Here is an 18,852-nt window from a genome sequence, read left to right on the forward strand (position 1 = left end):
AGATTGCCACGAACCTTCCATTAACATAAAAAACTTTTGTCCAACCCAATTAAATCTGTTGAGCTCATTTAGGCAGCATACCTTCAATGGCCAGGTCATAAAATCTCATAAACGCCTCAGCAGGAGTCCCAGTCTCCTCCTCATCATCACAGTCCTGTCTAAATTTCCGCACTTTCCCAAGGCCGCGCTTGAAACCTTTCTCGGCTGTCCAAGGTCCCCTGCTCTTTTTGCCTTGTGATCTTCCACGAGCAGATGGGCGACCTCGCATAGGCGGCCTGTACCATTCTACCCATTTCTCTTCCTGCGTGGCCTCGTATATTTCTCGTAGCTGGGAGCGAAGTTGCGGGAAACGGTCGAGGAGTTCCTTGAGTTCTGTATATTTATCTATTCCACCAGCGGGGCTCTTGTCCTGCTTGGTGTTTGGCGCTGAGCTAGCTGTAGCTTGGTGACTTTCTCCATTTTGAAATTGAAGTTGACTTGTATCTGAAGGAGGTTGGCTCTCGATTGGTAGGACAGGTTTGGGAGTGCAGTATATCTTATGGGCTTGCGTGCATGCAAGCGAGCAGCTGGTAGTAAATTAATTAAGCAGCTGTTTGAAAAAGTAACTCTGCGCAGCGCGTGGAGAATTGAAGGATTACCTCTTTACTTCACATGTTGGACAGCGATACTTGAAGGGCTCCAAAGAACAGACTTCACAGGAGCCGGACATTCTAAAACTATTCAAGTAGATAGTTTCAGTATAGCGAATATATGGCACGTTGAATTTCCATGTGAATGTGAGAGGGCACTCCAATAGAACGAAATTCTAGCGCTAAATGTTCTACCGAAGATTGCGATAAGGCCTTTGGTGCCTGGAATTCCAGGCAGTATATAATGGGCCCATGTCTCTAGATGCACATCAAAACTGCTCATCAAGCATCGCTGGCTTTCTCTCATCTGACTTCAGGTGAGTTGGGTCATGTATAGTGATATATTTTCAAATATAACAAAGCTATCACCTGATATGGAGCACTAAACCCTTTTACCACCCATAGCCTCCTACCTAAGTATATACTCAGTGTTTCAACAAGTATGAAAAGTTGCCTCCCAATTCTACCATGTTCTCAGTTCAAGCAGTACAGCTAAACAGCTTGAAGTCTTTGACCGGATGCCCTTCACAGAGAGTGTCCGAATATCGGCACATAAACATACTACGGCATTCAAACTAGTTGCCTCTGATTGGACACATGATTTGTCATTCAAATTGTCCATTATCACGTGACCATGGAATTGCGTCAGAGCCTTGGACTTGCGATGTCCAACATTTTATCTTGTGCTGTACATTTTTGATTCAACTCACCCGTGGAAATTCAAAGATGGCAGCAAGCTTATCATCTACAAACATCTTCCGTCGCACAATTTTGAGCGCTCGGTTGGCTGCTCCCGTTTCGAGAGCTGGCAGCCGGTCCATCAGACCCGCGGTACTTGGTTGCAGAAATGTATCAAATGCCGCTCGATTGCCCACCATCACAGCCTCTGAGACTCGTCGCCGACCATCAGTACAGTCACACCAACTGTCCGTGTCCCAGACTGGCATGAACGGCCTGTTGCCCACAAACAAGCGCACTATCTTCATCCAAACCGAGAACACCCCCAATCCCGATGTTAGTGATCATTTCCAATTCAGGCGTACAAATTTTCAATTATGTCACTTCTGACACTTTTCTTTTACCTTTAACTAGGCTTTGAAATTTATCCCCAATCACCGAGTTCTTCCTGAAGAGTTCCCGACTTCTTTCCTCGAATACCTTTCCCCAAGATCAACCATCGCACCCCCTCACCCCTCTCCACTCGCTGCAAAGCTGTTTGATGTTGAAGGTGTCACCTCAGTCTTTTATGGACCAGACTTTATTACAGTGACCAAGTCTGGCGATGTCAACTGGGCTCACATTAAGCCCGAAGTATTCAGTCTCATCACGCAGGCCGTGACTTCGGGAGAGACTATCGTATCAGTAGTCGAAAGCCTTGATGGTGAGAACGGCCAGGGAACAGAGGAAGACTCATTGGCCTACAACGAAGATGACGATGAGGTTGTCGGAATGATCAAGGAGCTGTTGGAGACCCGCATCCGGCCTGCTATCCAAGAGGATGGCGGTGATATTGAGCTCCGGGGATTTGACGACGGTATCGTGAAGTTGAAGCTGCGTGGTGCCTGTAGAACTTGTGATTCCAGCACTGTGACGCTCAAGAATGGTATTGAGTCGATGTTGATGCATTATGTGAGTTTCCTGCTTGTTCGGACCGAGATCTATACTAATGTCTTTCTTTTTTCTAGATTGAGGAGGTTAAGGGCGTCGAACAGGTGATGGATGAAGAAGAAGTGATCTCTATGCATGAATTCTCCAAGTTCGAGGAGAAGTTGCGCCAGCAGAAGGGTGCTGGTGCTGCTGCCAGTAGCTCATTGGACAATGCGCCATAAGGACAGTACCTTTTAGCATATACGAATCTTGTACAATATAAACGCGTGGAACTTTAACCCGCAGTAATTTCAGTTTCGTTAAATATAAACTATACATGGTTGATATATGAACTACCTAGGTAGACTTTGAAGATCTATAGTACCTTTAGTATCTTTTCCCGTTACTGAATTACCGCACATCATGTCAATCAGACAAGTTCCGGCCAATACTTCTGAATAATGACCTTCTTGTTCACCTTGCCCATCGCATTGCGCTCAATGCCATCGACAACCTTCAAAACCGTCGGGACCTTGTATGTAGCCATTTCACTCTTCAGTTTGGCACGCAACTCAGGCAATTCCAGCGGCGCAGTCTAAAAAAGCAATCAGCGGAAAATAAATATATCATAGTCTCGGATTTCGAAAACCTACCCCTTCACGGAACTTGACCACTGCAGCCACTCGTTGGCCCCATTCCTGATCCGCAAGTCCAACAACAGCAACCTCTTGAATGCATTTTAACGAGAGCATCTTGCGCTCCACATCCAAAGCGGATATCTTATATCCACCAGACTTAATCAAATCAACAGATGCACGCCCTTGAATGAAATAAGCGCCCGTAGAGTCCCGTCTTGCCACATCGCCAGTCTTAAACCATCCGTCGTCCGTAAATTCTGCCGCTGTAGCCTCGGGTTTGCGCCAATATTCTCGGAACACGTTGCCACCCTTGATTTCAATCATGCCATCTTCATCGATTCCATCAATGACACGGCCGGTCTCTTTCTCCGTCAAACGGACCTGCACTTCAGGGAGCGGCCAACCAACACTTCCATCGACGCGTTTGTCTAGATCCAACCCACAACTAAGCGCCATACCAATCTCAGTCATCCCATAGCGTTCCAGTAGAATCTGCCCGGTGATTTCAGCGAATTCAGTCTTGATGGGTGTTGGCAGGGCCGCTGACCCACTGACAAGCAGACGCAGGCTGCGCGCACCAGTTCGAGCAGCTTCTTCGTTGCTTGTACCGCGGATGTGGGCATTGAAGTAGTCGTTTAGACGGGAGTACACTGTCGGCACAGCCATGAACAAAGTAGAAGAGCCAGCATCAGACCACCGCTCCCAGACAACCTTTGGATCAAACTTCGGGTGCATTTCGACCGTTGCGCCGCTGAGAAGACTTGCCGTCAAGCCGTTGATAATACCATGGACGTGGTGGAGTGGAAGCACATGAATCAAATGGTCTGACGAGCTATATTCCCAAGCCTTGACGAGAGAAGATGCTTGGAATGTGATGTTTTCATGGGTAGACACGCCTCCTTTAGGATTGCCCGTTGTTCCAGATGTATAGATGATTAGGGCGCGACGGTCGAGAGAGAACGAAGGCGAGAATGTGGGTAGAGTGAGTGAATCGTTGGTGTTAATTGGATCAAGTCCCATGAATGGAAGCTCGGCCTTGATACCCTCGCGTAAGGATGGCCCTATTTTCTCGAATGTTGGGTGAATAATAAGTAGTGACGGATCCGAGTCGCCAATTGCGTATAGAAGCTCCTTGACTGGGTGACTTGTACCTATGGCTATGTTAGTTCACGGTATATCAGGCTTGAATCTGATCGGATGACATACAAAGAGGTACACACACGCCGCCAGATGCCCAGATAGCCCATTGTGTAACAACGTAGTCGTATCCACTGGGGACTAGGAACGCAATGCGCCGCTCGTCTAGATCTACCGTTAATCCTAGAAGATCAAGAATCTTCTTTCGCAGAGTATCGACATCTTCTAGAAGCTGTGTAAATGTGAAGGATTGCTGCTTGGTGGTGTCAATGACAGCAATTTTGCTAGGGTCGCTGCGCGAGTGCTGCTGAGCTGCCAAGAATATAGGAAGTGAGGGGAGCGGCATCGGGAGCGGCGCTTAGGATGTTTGGTATAATACGTCCTGATACGGGGAACGTTCGTCGGCAGTGCAGTAAAATGCACAGGTCAATTCAGATAGGAATTAGGTTTCGGAACTGCACTAACAACAGGGGAATGGAACATAATGGGCTAACCCATCTATACTCGCCAGCTATACTGCCGCCGCTACTCTGACCTCACACCGCCTTCATAAACCATAATACTAACTGCTTCCCCACTATATACAGTCCTTAACTATTGTAGTGGGGATATACAGTAGTATGAAGGAGAAAGCGGTCTGTGACAGCAGAACCGAGTGGTACCATTTATCTAGAAGTTGTGATATTTACTTACAGAATAAACACCCTTTTAGACCTCTTCATTTTTTGACTCCCTCCTTTCATTGAGCTTCCCTCGTGGTTGTGGTTGGTTTTTCTTGGCTGAATCGAGCTGCACTTTCCTACCGTGCTGCCTAGAACGTTCCCCGTTTCATATGGTGACTTACGCAGGTTGCTGAATACGCAGGAAGAATTACGAATGGAGAAATCGCTAGTGAAGTAAGGGAGGAAAAGAAAGAGTTGGGTCATCAGAAAAGTGGCAGACAAGCTTGACCCCGAGAATCCATTTAGGAGCGGCGGTTTAGCTTCAGTTGAAATCAGTAGATGAGTTTTTTTTACCGGACGACTGATTAGGCAAAGATACAGAATGGTCGCGCTGTGCCACGAATGCCTCTAGCTACTACGTTATCTCTTAGCAAGCATGCTAACAGAAACGAGCGAACTACGGGAGCTGGTTTTGATTGGCCCATGGGAACTACATTTTTCAACTTAGATTCGTGTTACTCTTATTTGTCTACCTGTTCATCATCGACCTCTAGCAATATGAGCCCTATTACTCCATCGTCTATACCAACTAGTGCGGACAGCATGTCTCCTGGTGCTGTCCTGCCCTCCTTTAGAGGGTATCGCGAACCAGATCGGATTTAGTCAGAAACGTCTGGCGAAGATGGTCATAAGGAGATTGAGAAACTCCTTAGTCGCCAGTGGCCAAGAGTGCCTGTTAGAACCAACGGAATCTGGTTTACTGCAGTGAATGGACCCGAGATGTGAATAGAACTAATGGAATCGGGCCATATCCGATTCCATCGTTGGAACTTATAATGAACACACATCTTACCGCACACTTACTCTACATATAAATGTAGTAGTAATAGTGCATCGAGATCCCTGTGAACCGACAGTGCCCTATGGCAAGGTACCCCTCTACCACCTAGGTAGGTCCAGTCCCTATTAGAAATGATTGTGAAGTTCCTACTAGAGGATCCTATGTTTACCCAGCCTACAAGACTAGCATAGACGTCTCTCTCTAGTGCGACTATGCCGGAACCAGGGTCTCTAGGAGCTCCCTATTTCGAGGACAAGGATGTGATAGACACCATCAAAAGAATTAAGAAGATGGCGAAGAGAAGGGGAGTTATCGACATAACATTATTCTGTGAATGGTTCCCAGGCTACTGCGAGAAGAGAATTTGGTTTTAGGTAGAGAGTCTAATGGATTAGAAGGGCCGTGAATAGGGAAGCTTTGAGGAAGTGATCAGTGAACGCTATCGGGACCAAGATAGCGAGTATCATAGGTTTACGCGACCAGCATTAGCGACCTTACGAGATCAGTCACACGAGACAGATGACGAGATCCGCTAGTTTCTTACGGAACTCTTTTCAATCTCGCATGTGTTTATGTCTTAGGGTGTTATTGTCACGGTGCCAGCTCAGACGACTACTGATTGATTAGATAGTGCGGGCCACGTGACCCGCAACCTCATGTAAACTCAGAACCTTGTCTGAATGTAGCTCTTCAAGCTACGTCTTCGTCTTAGCCTGCCAGTTAATGCAATACTGTCTGTCCAGTTCTAGTATAATTCTACTCACCTGCCCGCCCCGTGACAGTTATGCCGGAACTCATAAGGTGCGAGTGGCTGTTATAGGGATTACCAACTTGGCATAGCTTTCAACTATCGAAACCTTCCAGTGTCTTCCAATTTTCACTTTGGTCTGAATTATCTAGATAGCCTAATTTGTTTGTAGATATCTCCCAGTATCTCTCAGTAATTAATCTATACATATTTACCCACAAGCCTCGCGGCCACTATGTCTACGCCTTGGAAAGGAGGGGGATAATGTGACGGGTAAATACCCGATAGTATGCCTAGTCCCTTATAGGGACTATTCTTCTAGCTCCTATACAGAGCATATGCACTTACCTTCTTGAATTAGATTCTTGTTTAAAATCGGGTCTCTACAGCGTACCACTTTCTGTATTCATCCCGTAACACATACCTAGTCTTCCATATCGACCTGATAAGATCTACAACAACAGACCTATTACTATCATAAATCGTGGACGATTCACCGCTGGTAGTCAAGGGAGAACTAGAATACGAAGTGAAAGAGATATTATAAGCACGAACAGATAGAATTAGAAGTAGTCAGTGGCACGAAGCATTAGTCAAATGGCGTGGATACGCAGAATTAACATAGGCACCAATCAACTCCGTGGAGCACTGCTAGACATTTTTAAGTTATATTACGGACTAATCACGACATCAAATAGACCACGAAAGAGGTAACTCATCCATCCTCCACTTTTTGACAAATGCTGAGCTATCTACGCCGCCTCTTCCTCTCATATCATCTCTACTTCAATCTTCTTCATTCACTTGATTTCATTTCGTCAACATGACACTATCTCAAGCACAACTGCATTCCTTTCTCTGGTCCCTCTTTCAACATGTTAATAATCTTGAGGCTGACTTCCCTTCTCCTGAAATTCTGCAAGCACTTGAAATCCAAGCATTTCAAGTGTCCTTGGATACGGCGAAATATGAAATTCTGAAATTTAACCCGTGCTTCTTTGAACCTCAACCAGGTAAACTTTTTCAAATGTACCCTTTAAACCCTATGCATCTAGAATGGGACCCGGGAGACTCTATGAAGTTGTCTCATCTTCCTAGCGTACGGGATATCATGGATAGGGCCTTGGAGAAGTACCCCTCTGAAGTCGCACCAATCCTTGAGAATCTTAGAAAAGAGGACCGTTCCGATTTTGATCAAGCACGGGATCCTGAAAGCCTAGTCACTGAGTTAGAGGGTGTTGTCGATACTCACCTACGCGCTTTTAGGCAAGGCCCATTCGAGTACTTCACACTCACTGACCTTAAAAACCAAATAGACTGGTAGTGAGTATACTACAACCTTGGAAAGAAGTCTATGCATGCTCTATATATGTATATTAGACTAAAAACCTTCTTACAGTCCTCCACCCAAAGAAAACGACCCTTCTGATATGGACTTTCCTACTCCCTCAACAATGTGGGAACTGGTTAGTCATTACTGGTACACCGATCACCCTCGCAAACCACATTCGGTCTTATCATGCATATCTACTATTTGTCCCACCAAGACAGGTCGTGGAATCACTACACATGAGCTATGTGTTATCGTATATGCGATGCTTCTTCGAGTGAATCATAAGCCGTTCAGCACATGCCATATTCATCCAGTAAGATCTTTTGCGTGTAATGATGTGATGATGCATATCTAAAAATTATATGTTTTGGTTCTCTCTTGTATGGGTGATAGGCAGGCGAGAATTATTCAAGCTTTATATGATGGAAAGGCACTGGTCTTACAATATTCGCCGATCTGGAGCTTTGAAGACGCAGAAACGGCACCAATGGAATTATTCGTCCGATATGTGTTAAGTGAGCTAGTTGGTGGTGATACCTATACCATTTCAATTAGATAGTCTTCTTTGCTTCCTGATTTAATTAAGGAGTATATCGACCCTTAGCTAGTATCGGTACTGAATTTGAGGAATTTGCAAGCACAAGATGTATCCATGATCGTATGCATACTAGTTATTGATGGCTTTTTGTCTGTTTCTGTGCCAATGGAGAGGTCGAAACAACAAGCTAGAGAAACTTTTCAAATTCCTCCTCAGCCACTTAGGCACCAAATATGTGCCTTAGATCTGATCATGATGTACATACATCACAGCCCTGGAGATGTAGGTCTGCACCTTTGTCGATACCACTAGACCAAAGTGGGGCACAGGGCTAATGAGAAAGAATGGTTACGATGCTGTTGGTCCGACATGGAAGTGAATCTAGCGAGTTTTATCTATTTAGTTACAGCGAGGACAAGATTGAATAACACTCCTCTTACAACTTCGCATCGACGCACCTAGATCTATTCCATCGAGAATACTAGTTGCATATGCACCGTAAGAACGTCACCGCTCCGACAACCTTCCATCTGTAGATGTAAACAATGCGTTCTGGGGAAGGAGCCTGTACACTGCGGTAAACCTCGTCTCGTTCTCATTATTCCAGTACAGGGATTCGGAAGTTGGAATCTGGATATCCCATCCTTTACAATAGGAAAGTGACGTAATATTGGAATCGCCAGCATCTTCTAATGTTGAAATAGCAGGCTTCTTTGCCGATATGAACTAACCAATCACCGAGTTGCTGACATCTTGATCTTGGTCTTGTTGCTGACTGCACTATTGAGGAAGTTGAGTCGCAATTGGCCATGCGACAAAAGTACGTGCCACTCGATTTGGTTACCATAATTTAGAACCTTATGATGCAGGTACAAAGTATCAATTGTGCATCCTAATTCTCGGCCAGAAACCGTCCTGAGATTAGAGATTGTCGCTCTAGTAGCAGGTCGCCTACCTTGTCACTACCTGCCCAGAGCGTCATAATGACGGCCGATCAGATTATGAACACAATTCCCTGCGTCGGTGTTGCAACATCCTCTCGCATTGGTAACTTGCTGGGATCGCGGAATGCAAAGGGTGCCGTTCATTCTGCCCACTCATCCGCTATTCTAGCCGTCTTCTTTAGCGTTTTTTAGCTATTCTGATAAGTACTCGATACCACTTTGCCAAAATCTCCGACAATGACACTCAATTTGTAGAGCTGGTAGCGGACATCATACTCTTGGTGGCCCTATTCCAGATTGCTGATGGAACTAACGGAAGCTGTGGTGGTATTCTTCGAGGTACGAGACGCCAAAATCTCGGTGCTACCGTTGATATAGTGAGTTAATCTTGATTTGCGCTACCTCTGGGCATCTATCCTGCCTTCAATCGTTGAGGAATTCGCGGTTTCTGGATCGTTCAGTGTGTTGCCCTTTACTGTGCTGGTATCTTAGAATGGGTCCTCATAGCTTGCAGTGATTGGGAGTGCACAAAGACTCCAAGCGCATGGACACTGTCGACCTTTTGGAAGCTGGTATTGGGTAGCAAATCGGAGACGAGGAGTGATATGACGGGATTATTTCTATTTTTACAATAGAGGTTCCTAAATAAGTTCCAGCATTCGCAGATCCCATGCCTCCTGTCTATGCCTTAAGTCTTCTAAATGAACTTCCTCTCCGTATGAATGGAAGACTCATCCTTAGCAGGAACCTTGTCAGTCACTTCATTAAGCTTGTCTAACTGATCAAGGGACAAGCGTAGGAAGTCATGCTTGTTCTTCCATTTCACCTGGCTTTCCGGAAAGCCCTCACTTTCAGTAGGAGACGGCGGGGGGTCTGTGATCTTAGTGATGAGATATGCCGTAGAAGCCTCGGCAACACCATACATAAGAACGCCAATGAAAGGTGTCTTCAAAACAATGGTAAAGGCAAAGGCAAAGCCAAATAGAACACCCTCGCGATCACGGAACCAAAGTTTTTTTTGCTCAGGAGTGAACTTGATTCGGCGGAAATATGGTTCGAGCTGGGAAGTTGTCAGATAGGTCCGATTAAAAAATCCCAAGGAATCAAACTCACAAGCTCTCGCATAAGACTACGCGACGAATAGTAGGTATGGAAGAATAGGACAAGATATGCCTTGGGCAAAATGAGGCCTGTACCGAAAATAGCAGCCGCTGGGACGGTGCCAACGTAGTTTTTGAAAGTGTAAAAACTCAAGGCTGGCATTACAAAGCGACCAACCAAGGGGGCCGTAGAGAGCAAGTAAACACCTAGTAGCATTCCCATTTTCTTTCCATACCGGTGGGCGAAAGCCATGAGGGCTTCGGACATGGGCCGGCTAGAGCGGGGGCCCCTAGAGCTCTTGAAAAGGACCAAGTTGGGGTAGTACATAGCACGTAGAGTGTTGGGATCTTCAGACTTGTGCTTGTTGGTGTATGTCTTGTCTACCCACTGAATTGATTCCATGAATCTAGCAGGATAATGAGCTTCAAGCAGGGTTGAATGAGCAGGAGACTTAATACTTACATCTCATCAAGTGTAGGTGTTACGTAGCTCATCAAGGTCATTAACAGGAATGGGACTTGAAGCACAGTTTTGCTCAGGAAGTTTAGGCCACTAAGAAGAGTCTCATCCCAGGTCGAACGATCAAGATTAATAATCCATGACAGTATATACAAACCGAACTTCAAGGCAATTATCTGCAGAAAGTCAGAAGTTTTTCACAAAGAGTAAGAGGGCACGAGACCTACTGGGATCTGAATGATAAGTTGAATAATGACTCCCACAGCTATGGCCAGAGCAGCCTGTCGAAAATGATCATATTTGAAGAGTTCAGGATTTCTCAAGGCTCGCACAGCTATGAAGAGAAGATCAAATCAGTTAGCATTACAACTCGATAGAAGAACGCGGAAGGTATTGTCCTGTCTGCCATTGAAGAGAGCAGCCGTTAACGCATTTAATAGCTATATCTCGCATCTCTTAAATGTACATGATATCAATAGCTATCTGAGTCTCAAACCGCCAAGAGCTCCGATCTTGAATGGCTCAGGGTCGCGCAATGCAAACTTGGGGAAACGTACTTCCTACCACCGTGAGCTGGAAGCCGCGGATGACGGCATTGGGCTCGAAATTTGACATTTGCAAGTCAGTGGACTTTCAAAGCCTTTTGATATTGGTGGAGTTCAATAAAACAAGTTTCATGAATATCAGAAACTTCTGAAAAGTGTTCGCAGAGTGAAGTGTGTAGGCATCCAAATAGAATGTGGACCGTGAGAGTCACCTGACTGTGATGTCAGTGCAAGGCAACAAGGCAATAAGGCCACTATGCGTCCCCGCGCGTTGGGAAAATAAACTGGAGAAAATGCGATAAAGAAAGTTACTAAGAAAACCTTCTAAGCAAACCTTCTCCTTCTTTGTCTCTTCCCCGTCCACTCTCTTTCATGGGTCCCACTCATGTATACCTTCTTGCCTGTCTAGCCTCTTTATAATGCCCGAGTCTCCTAGCGAGTTCTTGGATCTGGATCAGGATCAGATCCAATCTATCCGGCGCTCGGCCACCCTTCCACCCAAGCTAAACCCTCACGCGCAACGTATTTCACCGGCGCCAAATCTTTCGGAAAATGTCATATTCTATCATCCTTCCGCTAAAATCGTCCACTTTGCGCCTAGAGCCCTAGTCCCAATCCCTTCAAGTTCTGCCCCATCCGATTTCGATTACCCCGTTGATACCATTGAGACCCTGCCTTGGCGCTCTGCTGCAGAGCGGACTGTCGCAACCGCTCCTCTGAGGCTGGAAAGGATCCATGGAATTACAGCATTCCTAAAATGTGGAAACGTTGTTCACGCCATTTTGAAAAACTCCCAGTGCTGGTGTGTAGATGGGGTGTCCAAGTTTGTCTTGCGCATTCGCCCACTTACCTACTACCGCATAGAGCTGCCACATGAGACTGAAGACAATCAAAAACTGGTGGGGGATTTGAAGACTGCGTTACCTACAGTTCTGCGATATGAGGTCACGCCATGTCCCTTCAAACGTGCGTTTACGGTTGATCTCCCCGAGTATGCAACAGCACCCAGGCGCAAGAAAGCATGGCAACCCAAACGGAAATCCTTGGTCACAGGGAGGAGCCAAGCTTCCCTTGCAGAAATAAAACTGGAATTTCCGGAGTATGGCAGTGCGGGAGAGGATACCGATGGCACCACTACGGACGAAAGTATAGTGACCTACTTCGGAGCCAATAGCAAAAAATCCGAAACGTTTGCTGCTGATGATTTATCCCCATCTACTTCTAGCGCATGTGAATTTCCGAAGATCAAACCTCTTAAACGATCAGTGACAGACACACCCCAGACTTTTACCAGCTTGCGAGCCAAATTTGATGCGACCCCTGTTCGGCAGAGCGAGGCAGTTGCCGAGATTTCTTCTGTCCTAGAATCACGCACTGAACCGACATCCGAGTTTGAATCGGAAAAGCTCGAGCTCGACGCTATTGTCGAAGCCGAAGCTGAATCTGAACGCAAATCTCAGCCTGTATCTGAGACTAAGCCACATGTCATGCTTCAATCTGAAAACGAAAGTAAATCTAAGCCGGAGGTTATCGTGAAAGCGGCCGTTGCATCCATAGACGAAGCGACCGCTGGGATTCCGTTTCTGGATGGAATAAACGGCGGTGTTGAAGCTGAGATGGACAGTCTTGCTGTTACTAATCTATCCGAGGCCGACCATCCTCGAGTATGTGATGAATTTAGAACAACTAGCCCCGCTTTGGAAGCGACTTACGAGCCCAACTTGAAGGTAGAGGCTAATGCTAAAACGGCTAGCACTCCACCTAGAACTGGAGCCATGACCAAGTTGAACCTTGAAATTGGTCACCAAATCAAGTTGGAGGACATCAAATTGGAGGAGGGCATATCCAGAGTGGATACCAAACCCCAAGCTGATAACTACATCTCGGTAGCATCCAGCCCCGATTCATTTCATTCTGCTGGTTCCCCCTCTCGATCAACTTCTGTGTTGGATCTCGCTACTCCCGTGGAATACGATGACTGGGCCCAGAAGCATTATGAAACTAGTTCAGCATCGTCTACAATACCACTTTCTGGAGACAGTCAGCTGTCTTTGACTCAAAATCTTGAAGCTCCTTGTCATAGCGTTTCGGACAAGCCATATCCAACCCGAGAATGCATCTCAACGTCTTCTCTCAGCATCCCTTCGAGCAATCAGATGTCACAGAAAGATACATCTCTAGAGACATCTCCCACCACAGATTTTACCCACATGAGTGTCGAGTTCCGTCGGCGAAATCGAGCAACACGAACACGGGATTTCTCCCCGATGCCGCCCATTTCCACTTTATACAGGCCGCCATCACCAACTAAGGAGGCTGTATCAATGGTCTCCAAAGCGCTAACCCTTGTTCTGGTGCCACCGATCTCTCTTTTTATAATATTAATGCACATTGCCGCGCGCATTGTCATTAACCAAACCAGCAACTCTAACTTCGAGTCGAGCTCGAAATTTCAGCCTCTTAAATCGCCTCTTATCGATGATTTCAGCTTCCCCTTGGAGCGCGAATCTTCTGAATATGAGAATGCAGAAATATCCAAGAAATCAGATCCTTGGGATCTCGATTAAATCTATTTCTCCCACTTATGTCCTTTCCTCTTTTCTGTCTGATTAGTACTTATTTAATGTGTACTCCTTCTTGCATGTGCCACCACGATTTGCCATTCTCCTTTCTCCTTGCGTTTTTATCATTTTCATTCTTACGAACCCTCCCATACTAACTTACATGATGAACGGCGGGGCGATGTGTATAATGGGTTCTGGTTTTTTCTTCCTGGGTTTCCCCCCATTCTAGCGCTGCATATACCCCGTTGGGATAGGACTAGCCCATACTATCAGTACGCCCATTATTAGGTCGCTATATTTCTTAATTCATATATCAAACATCTCACAGCTATTCTTGATCTTGAATCCTTAGTACTGTAATTCAACTGGATGAAGGGATATCAATTTGAAAGCTAGTCTTCGCAAAACGCCAGCAAGGGATATAAAAACAGAAAATTGTCAGTCCCAGGCCATCCACCCAACAGATCCCCCAATAGCGACGATCATCATTAATGTCAGGATGCCGGCGCCAGCTCTATCGGCAGTTGTGATGGCATATGAAAGAGCATGGGGCTTCGGCTGCTGAGGCATGCCACCGGCACTAGGGTTACCTTTGCTAGTGCCGCCGTTGTCACTGGTAACAGGTGGATCAACGCGAGTAATCAAATTACTCTGAATAACTTCCAGAGCAGCCATTTGCTGTCCAAAGTCTTTCGTGCTGTCCCATTTCTGATCAGTCCATTTGAGACCACATGTTGTCCCTGCCTCTCCGCCACTGCAAGACTTAGCAGCTGCAGAGGCGGACGCCTTGAGTTTGGGCATAATCAAGTCGTAAGTGAACGGTGCTACCTGAGTCGTGGCGGCCATCCATCGGGCTAGATAACCTTTGAAAGATCGCTGATCAACCATGCAAGTATTGACGGTCTCACAGGCACGTTCAAGCAAGACGTCCTTCTCAAAGAATATATCTGCTGCCTTTAGTGTTTTCGTGATGCGATCTTTCCATTTGGGATCTTCCGTCTGTTGTCCGTGTTAGAAGAAATTCTCAGTATCGCATCTTGGCTGGTATAAAACTCACCACATTCCACATATTTGCTGCTCCTAGCAGGAAAACACCAGTATTATACGTCCATTCGATCTTGTTCATGTCCGTACAATTAGATAAATCACTCGCGCCATCCCAGAAGTGGTACTCGGGAGTCATGAAGCCGACGTCATACGTCCAATCCCACGCTTTCTCAGCCCATTCCGTATACGTATTGTTGCCAGTATACCTCGCCAAGCGTGCAGCCAAATTGAAAAACCCGCCAGTAGATATTGTGTTCTTGTAGGTGTATCCATTGTTCCATGTAAAAATCTGCCATCGCAAACCTCCACCGCATGTCGAAGTATCCCACCGCGCGGCCTGGGTATTGAATGTTGCTTGAGCCATTTCCAACCATTGTGGTTGACTACTTGGGGGATTGGGAAAGTTGCGCTCTGCGGCAGACATAGCTGCGAATCCCCAAAAGGCTTGATCGTCATTTCCTTCTGTCTTGGTCTGATTGTTTGGCATGAACGCTGCGTTGGGTCCAGCTTGCCAGAGTAGTCCTTGTGTGGTGATATTATTCCATGTGTCGTCGCCAGTGAAATACCAGTAGTCAATCAAGCTGTTGAACATCGCTCCAGCTTCCCACCAGTAGTATGGATCTGGAAGGTTACCGGGGTTATCTCCGGGGTTCATGCCAGTATAATAGGTCATCATATTTGTGGCGACTGCCTTCGCGGCCTTTTTGAGGGAATCTATGAGCCTAAGTTAGAGATCGTATCAGATATGCGCGCCGGCTAACTGACCTCCACTTTCAATATCCAATTCTACAGCCCATGTTGTTCTTGAGGCTCCAAGAAGAGCCATCGTCAACAATCCACCCCATGATGGGCGAGATGCTTGGCCTATTACGAGCATGACCGGCAGTATAGCAGTTTTCTTAGCCAAGATATGTAGAGTTATGCCAGTAATGAGCTTCTCCAAGTTGATAGGTGCTCAGAGTGCTCAATAACATCAATTGATCATCAAACACCGATGGATTCAATAGGTGTTCACTGTTCAATTCACTATCAAATTGACAAGACAAAGCCGTGAACAAGAAGATGAAGAAGATTCAAGGATCCAACTTAGACCCTGTGGGGATAATTGAGCCAAACTGATCACATTCCAATTCCTTTTTTACTGGTATGGTAACAAGGCGTGTATCCCTCGACTCCCTTCATCAGGAGTGTAGAGCCAACTGCAAAGAGCATATTCCCAAGGGTAAGTCGTATGATTCACAGAAACAGGTGTTAAAATGGCAGAATTGTAACCCTGGGTCTTTCAGATACCATGGTTCCAATGGTTCAGTTAGACCCCGTTCCATGATGAGGATCGTTGTGGAATGCGGGCAGGGAGCTGTCAAGTCTCCTGCACAATCGTCTGGGTTAAAACTGGAGTCTCTATCCCTCAATTGACCCAATCATTTACTACTATCTGAATTGACAGGGCGGCGGAAGCTCTGGCTGCAAGCGAGCTTACTGAGCAAGTTGTTACATTGGGATGTTGTTGTAACCTTTATCCCTTTCCGGTAGAAGAGAATGGTTCTCCTTGGGCCTGCGCTGCGGCCCGCCTTGGTACCTGAATAGCGTGTCTAGAAAGTGCCAGGACCTCAGGAACAATGTCCCTGTCTTGATAGATAAGTTCAAGGGACATTGTGGGGCATCGATTCATGTCTTGTGGAAGAATGAGTGATGAACTGTGTCCACAGGTGGAACGAACCCATTCTTTTCAGGTATAGTCGTTACTGAGTTGGATATTTTGTAGATTTTCAAAATAGTAGAAGAATCGTGTTAAAAATAGTGCATCCCTGTTGAAATCACCCAACTATCTAAGAGAATACATACATGCGAACAAAGGGTAAAAAGTCAAGAACGAAAACAATGTATGAAAGGTATCCCAAAAACGCCACACTTCCTGAATATCTTCAATCCCGAAATGCTACAAGAACCAGACTTTTCAGCAAGTCAATATGCCAAATATCATTAAGAAGACAATCTAGCTTGAGTGCGATTTCTTGATACGCTGGCTACCCTCGTAGAATCCGCGGTCCAAGGCTGCAGCGACCGTCAAAGTACCACCAATGATCGCGCAAACGCCAGTCAGGAAGCCAACGAAGGTCTTGGGCCGAGTCTCGCGGTTGACCACCTTCATGGGGGAAATGTCGTAGTTGAAGAAAACGCCTGGAATACCGCCAGCGGCGTGCATGCGCTCATCGTGGCCGTCAGCGGCATCGGTACCGCCCATCAGTGAGCGCTTGTGTGAAGTAACAGAGTACTGATGGGCCTCAATGCTACCTTGAGAGCCATACGCAAGACCATGGGAGCCAAGAGGGGCCTTGTCATAGGCGCTGTGGATGGCAGATGAGAATGACGGATCCCAGCCAAGAGGGAGATAGGAGGTCGAGACAACCTTGACGAAGTACATGAAGTTGTATGCAGGCTCAGCGGTTATTTGCTCCGTATCGTCAAGCGGGTTGGTGTGATGGTGATCACTCCACTGCCACCGGCTAGCTAGTTCAGCAGGGAGCTGAGGTCCAAATCGAAGCTCGTGGATCTGGTGGGTCATTGTGTGCTGGTCCTCTGCTGATTGGCCCGGCAGGAAGTAGTTCTCGAGATCGTGCGCATGCATGTTCATGTTCGTGAAGCTGCGGCCTGGTGCGATGTGGAAATTGCCAACCACCTTGTTTACGCGCAGTACACCCTCGACACGGCAGCCCTCTCGTCGCTGTGCTGTTAGTCGCTCTCCATATCCTTCGCGAGTGCACTGCTCTACGTTCTCTCCGATACCAAATGCCCATTGCTTATTCGCATAAGCCTCTCGAACCTCGTCACAGGTCGAACAGCAACCCGGCTTGATGGCGTTTTCTGGTGATGGGGCTCCGTAGCAATCACCACAGTAATCAGGATCCAGATGTTGGGCAGCGTCTTGAGGAGAGTGTCTAGAAAACGAGGTAACATGGTGTCAGCTTGATTCCATTGGATTTTTGCTGCGCAAAAGATCAAAATATTATAATTGGATATGTAAACTTACAAATCCAGAGATTGGACTTCAATGACTTTACTACCATCGGCAACAGAACTCAGGCGAACTTTGTTTACACCATGCGCGACACCAACCTGCTGTTCTCCCGAGACATCCATGACATCCAGAGTCAAAAGCTCACAGGGCAGTCGCGGGAAAGTCATGTTTAGATGAATCTCCATTCTCTCGCCTATTCAGTTCGGTCGTCCATGTCAGTAATGCCGTCTCTACCACTTGAGCGCAAACTGTCCGATAATTCTTACCTCTCGACTTGTCAACAATGAGCTCCGGCTGTACAACGATTCGGCGATAATCTGCCCATTCTCCAAACACTAGCCATAGCACCACTAGCAATGAGGCGACAGTGATAATGCCACCAGAGTTGGTCCGAATGCGGGCATCCTCGACGGTTTTGGCGAAGGCGTCTAGTCTCGTGAATCGCGACTTTGAGGACATTTCGCCGATGGGCCGACGAACATATATATATCAACACCTCACGGAAAAATGAAAGAGAGAGTAGGAAGCGCAATTGACTGGAGAAAGAGAAGATGAAACAGTCAGCGATGAACACGCGGGCGGAGGAGCTTCGTAAATGGGGGCGGCTGAATCAGATAGATGGATGGATACTTACGTGAATTAAGGTCAATTGGAAATTAATCCAGTCAATTCGGATCAATTCCGTTTAAGATCTGAGTTTTACGCGTATCAGTCAATGAGGGCGTGCGACAACCTTGCTCAAGGGTAATCTGGTCAATATTATCTAGATAGTGCATACGCATTACTCCATTGAAAGGACAGAAGACACTCTGTGATTGGTGGAACTCAGTGCTGACTAATATATCACATGACTCTGATCTATATCGCTAACTATTTCTATTTCTGCCATCACAACATTTGAACCTTGGAATACTTACTAGTAGTTTTAGAATGAATTGGTTTGGCTCACGGGTAAGCCAGCTTTCTAAGGTCTACATTTAATCACGCTTTTAAACGTTGCCTTTGATCATGCCAGTATAACATCGACACCTCGGAAATGGATGACTTCGTACCTAGGTAG

General features: G+C 46.3%; 9 protein-coding genes across 9 annotated transcripts; 4 read left to right on the forward strand and 5 right to left on the reverse strand.

The window, feature by feature from the left end:
- Nucleotides 1-64: 64 nt before the first annotated feature.
- Nucleotides 65-709, reverse strand: N7495_006635 (zinc finger HIT domain-containing protein; the record flags this gene model as incomplete). The annotated part of the gene is made up of 2 exons (XM_057209286.1): nucleotides 65-566; nucleotides 639-709. The coding sequence occupies 2 exons, from the start codon at nucleotides 707-709 to the stop codon at nucleotides 65-67; spliced, it is 573 nt and encodes a 190-aa protein (XP_057063060.1).
- Nucleotides 710-1,355: 646 nt separating this feature from the next.
- Nucleotides 1,356-2,458, forward strand: N7495_006636 (NifU family protein; the record flags this gene model as incomplete). The annotated part of the gene is made up of 3 exons (XM_057209287.1): nucleotides 1,356-1,643; nucleotides 1,722-2,258; nucleotides 2,315-2,458. 3 exons carry the CDS (start codon nucleotides 1,356-1,358, stop codon nucleotides 2,456-2,458), a joined length of 969 nt encoding a protein of 322 aa, XP_057063061.1.
- Nucleotides 2,459-2,646: 188 nt separating this feature from the next.
- On the reverse strand, nucleotides 2,647-4,337 carry N7495_006637 (acyl-CoA synthetase; the record flags this gene model as incomplete). The annotated part of the gene is made up of 3 exons (XM_057209288.1): nucleotides 2,647-2,811; nucleotides 2,870-4,005; nucleotides 4,061-4,337. 3 exons carry the CDS (start codon nucleotides 4,335-4,337, stop codon nucleotides 2,647-2,649), a joined length of 1,578 nt encoding a protein of 525 aa, XP_057063062.1.
- A 2,728-nt stretch (nucleotides 4,338-7,065) lies between these two features.
- On the forward strand, nucleotides 7,066-7,930 carry N7495_006638 (uncharacterized protein; the record flags this gene model as incomplete). The annotated part of the gene is made up of 2 exons (XM_057209289.1): nucleotides 7,066-7,373; nucleotides 7,642-7,930. The coding sequence occupies 2 exons, from the start codon at nucleotides 7,066-7,068 to the stop codon at nucleotides 7,928-7,930; spliced, it is 597 nt and encodes a 198-aa protein (XP_057063063.1).
- A 1,166-nt stretch (nucleotides 7,931-9,096) lies between these two features.
- Nucleotides 9,097-9,692, forward strand: N7495_006639 (transporter; the record flags this gene model as incomplete). The annotated part of the gene is given in 3 exon segments (XM_057209290.1): nucleotides 9,097-9,228; nucleotides 9,240-9,434; nucleotides 9,519-9,692. 3 exon segments carry the CDS (start codon nucleotides 9,097-9,099, stop codon nucleotides 9,690-9,692), a joined length of 501 nt encoding a protein of 166 aa, XP_057063064.1.
- Nucleotides 9,693-9,754: 62 nt separating this feature from the next.
- usgS (transmembrane protein UsgS) lies at nucleotides 9,755-11,232 on the reverse strand (the record flags this gene model as incomplete). Its single annotated transcript, XM_057209291.1, has 5 exons — nucleotides 9,755-10,117; nucleotides 10,171-10,564; nucleotides 10,621-10,793; nucleotides 10,845-10,951; nucleotides 11,175-11,232. The coding sequence occupies 5 exons, from the start codon at nucleotides 11,230-11,232 to the stop codon at nucleotides 9,755-9,757; spliced, it is 1,095 nt and encodes a 364-aa protein (XP_057063065.1).
- Nucleotides 11,233-11,581: 349 nt separating this feature from the next.
- On the forward strand, nucleotides 11,582-13,729 carry N7495_006641 (uncharacterized protein; the record flags this gene model as incomplete). The annotated part of the gene is made up of 1 exon (XM_057209292.1): nucleotides 11,582-13,729. The coding sequence occupies one exon, from the start codon at nucleotides 11,582-11,584 to the stop codon at nucleotides 13,727-13,729; it is 2,148 nt and encodes a 715-aa protein (XP_057063066.1).
- A 435-nt stretch (nucleotides 13,730-14,164) lies between these two features.
- On the reverse strand, nucleotides 14,165-15,650 carry N7495_006642 (glycoside hydrolase family 76 protein; the record flags this gene model as incomplete). Its single annotated transcript, XM_057209293.1, has 3 exons — nucleotides 14,165-14,725; nucleotides 14,784-15,487; nucleotides 15,539-15,650. The coding sequence occupies 3 exons, from the start codon at nucleotides 15,648-15,650 to the stop codon at nucleotides 14,165-14,167; spliced, it is 1,377 nt and encodes a 458-aa protein (XP_057063067.1).
- A 1,119-nt stretch (nucleotides 15,651-16,769) lies between these two features.
- Nucleotides 16,770-18,251, reverse strand: N7495_006643 (retrograde cargo receptor ERV46; the record flags this gene model as incomplete). The annotated part of the gene is made up of 3 exons (XM_057209294.1): nucleotides 16,770-17,712; nucleotides 17,805-17,985; nucleotides 18,059-18,251. The coding sequence occupies 3 exons, from the start codon at nucleotides 18,249-18,251 to the stop codon at nucleotides 16,770-16,772; spliced, it is 1,317 nt and encodes a 438-aa protein (XP_057063068.1).
- Nucleotides 18,252-18,852: the final 601 nt, after the last annotated feature.

The sequence above is a fragment of the Penicillium taxi genome (assembly GCF_028828555.1).
Source record: "Penicillium taxi strain IBT 34144 chromosome Unknown utg000004l_segment0_segment0, whole genome shotgun sequence".
Lineage (NCBI taxonomy): Eukaryota > Fungi > Ascomycota > Eurotiomycetes > Eurotiales > Aspergillaceae > Penicillium > Penicillium taxi.